Here is a 1,782-nt window from a genome sequence, read left to right on the forward strand (position 1 = left end):
AAGAGTGATCAGAAAAGTCTTGTTATAGCTTCTGATTATGCACTGCAGAGAGCAGTTCAGCATTAGATCTCCAGAAAACTTGCATGTGGTCTGATGCAGCTGGTGCCCATCTGAAATATACTCCCTCTGGATTGTTTTATTTGGTGTGGCAAGTGTCTGAGGTTATTTGATGCCTTTCCAGTAAAAAAGGGAGTCATTACAAATCCGGAGTCTGTATTGATACCTCTACATCCAAGCACCATCTGGAAGACATGTATCTGCCACGGCATAGTATTGATTGCCATCCTTTAAGCTAGTGGTAACTTCAAGAGAAGCTCAAGGGACTCATTTCTCCACTTGTCGACATAACTAAGTTAAAGAGCCCCATTTAAGAGACTCTGGTGGAAAGAGTAAACATCCATAAGGTCTTCATGCTGGTGTTGAAGGACTTGGATCTTGTTCTAGATTGAAAGCTTGAACCTAGGTAAAGATTAATTATTACAACTGAAAAGATGCAAATAATTCTACATAAAATGTATTTAATCTGTAGCAAACTACCTAGTTTTGGATAATCTCTTTATTCTGGTTTACTTTTATCACAGAAACTATACTAGCACTTCTTGTGGCACTGAAATAGTCCCAGGCATAACTCAAACAAACTGCAAAACAGCTGATTTATTTCAGATTGTAATTTTTAAAAGCTCTTTTCCTTTCCTGTCTCATTTAAATTCTTTATTAATCTTAAAGATGGTCATCTATGCTTGTGAGCAAATAGTCTTAAGAGTATTTTAAAATAATGTTAATTGGATGGCTTTTTAACTTCCTCAATTAAAGGTTGAGCATGTCTCGATAAATTTTCATGGTTTTTAGCTTGAACCAATTTTAACTTTAAATCTCTAAATGATGAGTTATCATGTATACGTCTTCATTTTCAGGGAATGTCTTGGTGAAGCACATGAACCTTGTGACTGCCAAACCTGGAAGGACTGGCTACAGAAAATATCTGAAATGAAACCAGAAGAACGTAAGAGTCATGCTGGGGCGGGGAGCGGGGGACAGGGTGGGCTTAAATTTTTTTGCTGTTGTTGTTTTCTTTTGGTTTCAGAGGATTTTTTAGTTGCATTAAGTAAGAACTCTACATTGGTTGAAAAATAGGGTAAAAGGGGAAGAAAATTAAACCCTGGAATGAGGGGCTGCTTCACACTTAAACTGCATACTAGGCAGCACTACTGGTAGACTGTTCTCCTTAAACCATTCCTCCGCATAAATCTGCGTGTGGTTCAGTCAGGGCACACAAAACTCTTTTCCCTTCCTCTTGCAGCTTTATTTCATTAGTTAATTGGTTTATTCATGAATATTTGTCCTGGGCAATTTTAAATCTTTTAGCAGTTGTTTGTGTGCTTTAAAACTAAGTCAAGCCAACAGGAGATAATAAAAGTAAGGTTGAGGGTGAGTTGCAAGGGAATTAATACATAATAAGCTTGATAATAAATAACTTTTACTGAAAAAACTAATAAAGGTTGAGTTTATACAGGACAGACATTTTATTGGTCAACAGAAACAAACAAAAAAAAAAGATTTTAACAGTAATTTGAATAAATACTAACTTAACTTGGTTGCCACAGTTCAGAGCCTTTCCATAATATGTTATAAATATTCTGAAAAGCATAGAAGATTGTTTAAAGAGACAAAATACACCATACTTTGTCAAACTATGACAATTTGTCTCATATATGTGTTTGCTCATTTATATATTAGAAATGTCACATATACAGAAATTTGTAGAGAAATATATGTGTGGAA

General features: G+C 35.2%; 1 protein-coding gene across 1 annotated transcript in view; it reads left to right on the plus strand.

Moving 5' to 3' along the window:
* The window catches only part of ANKIB1 (ankyrin repeat and IBR domain containing 1), a 45,569-nt gene that overhangs the window by 28,235 nt on the left and 15,552 nt on the right, over positions 1-1,782 (plus strand). Inside the window, 1 exon segment of the mRNA XM_010072523.1 lies at positions 915-1,003. Within this exon segment, the coding sequence (XP_010070825.1) occupies positions 915-1,003 (89 nt within the window).

The sequence above is a fragment of the Pterocles gutturalis genome, unplaced genomic scaffold (genome assembly GCF_000699245.1).
Source record: "Pterocles gutturalis isolate BGI_N339 unplaced genomic scaffold, ASM69924v1 scaffold13767, whole genome shotgun sequence".
NCBI lineage: Eukaryota > Metazoa > Chordata > Aves > Pterocliformes > Pteroclidae > Pterocles > Pterocles gutturalis.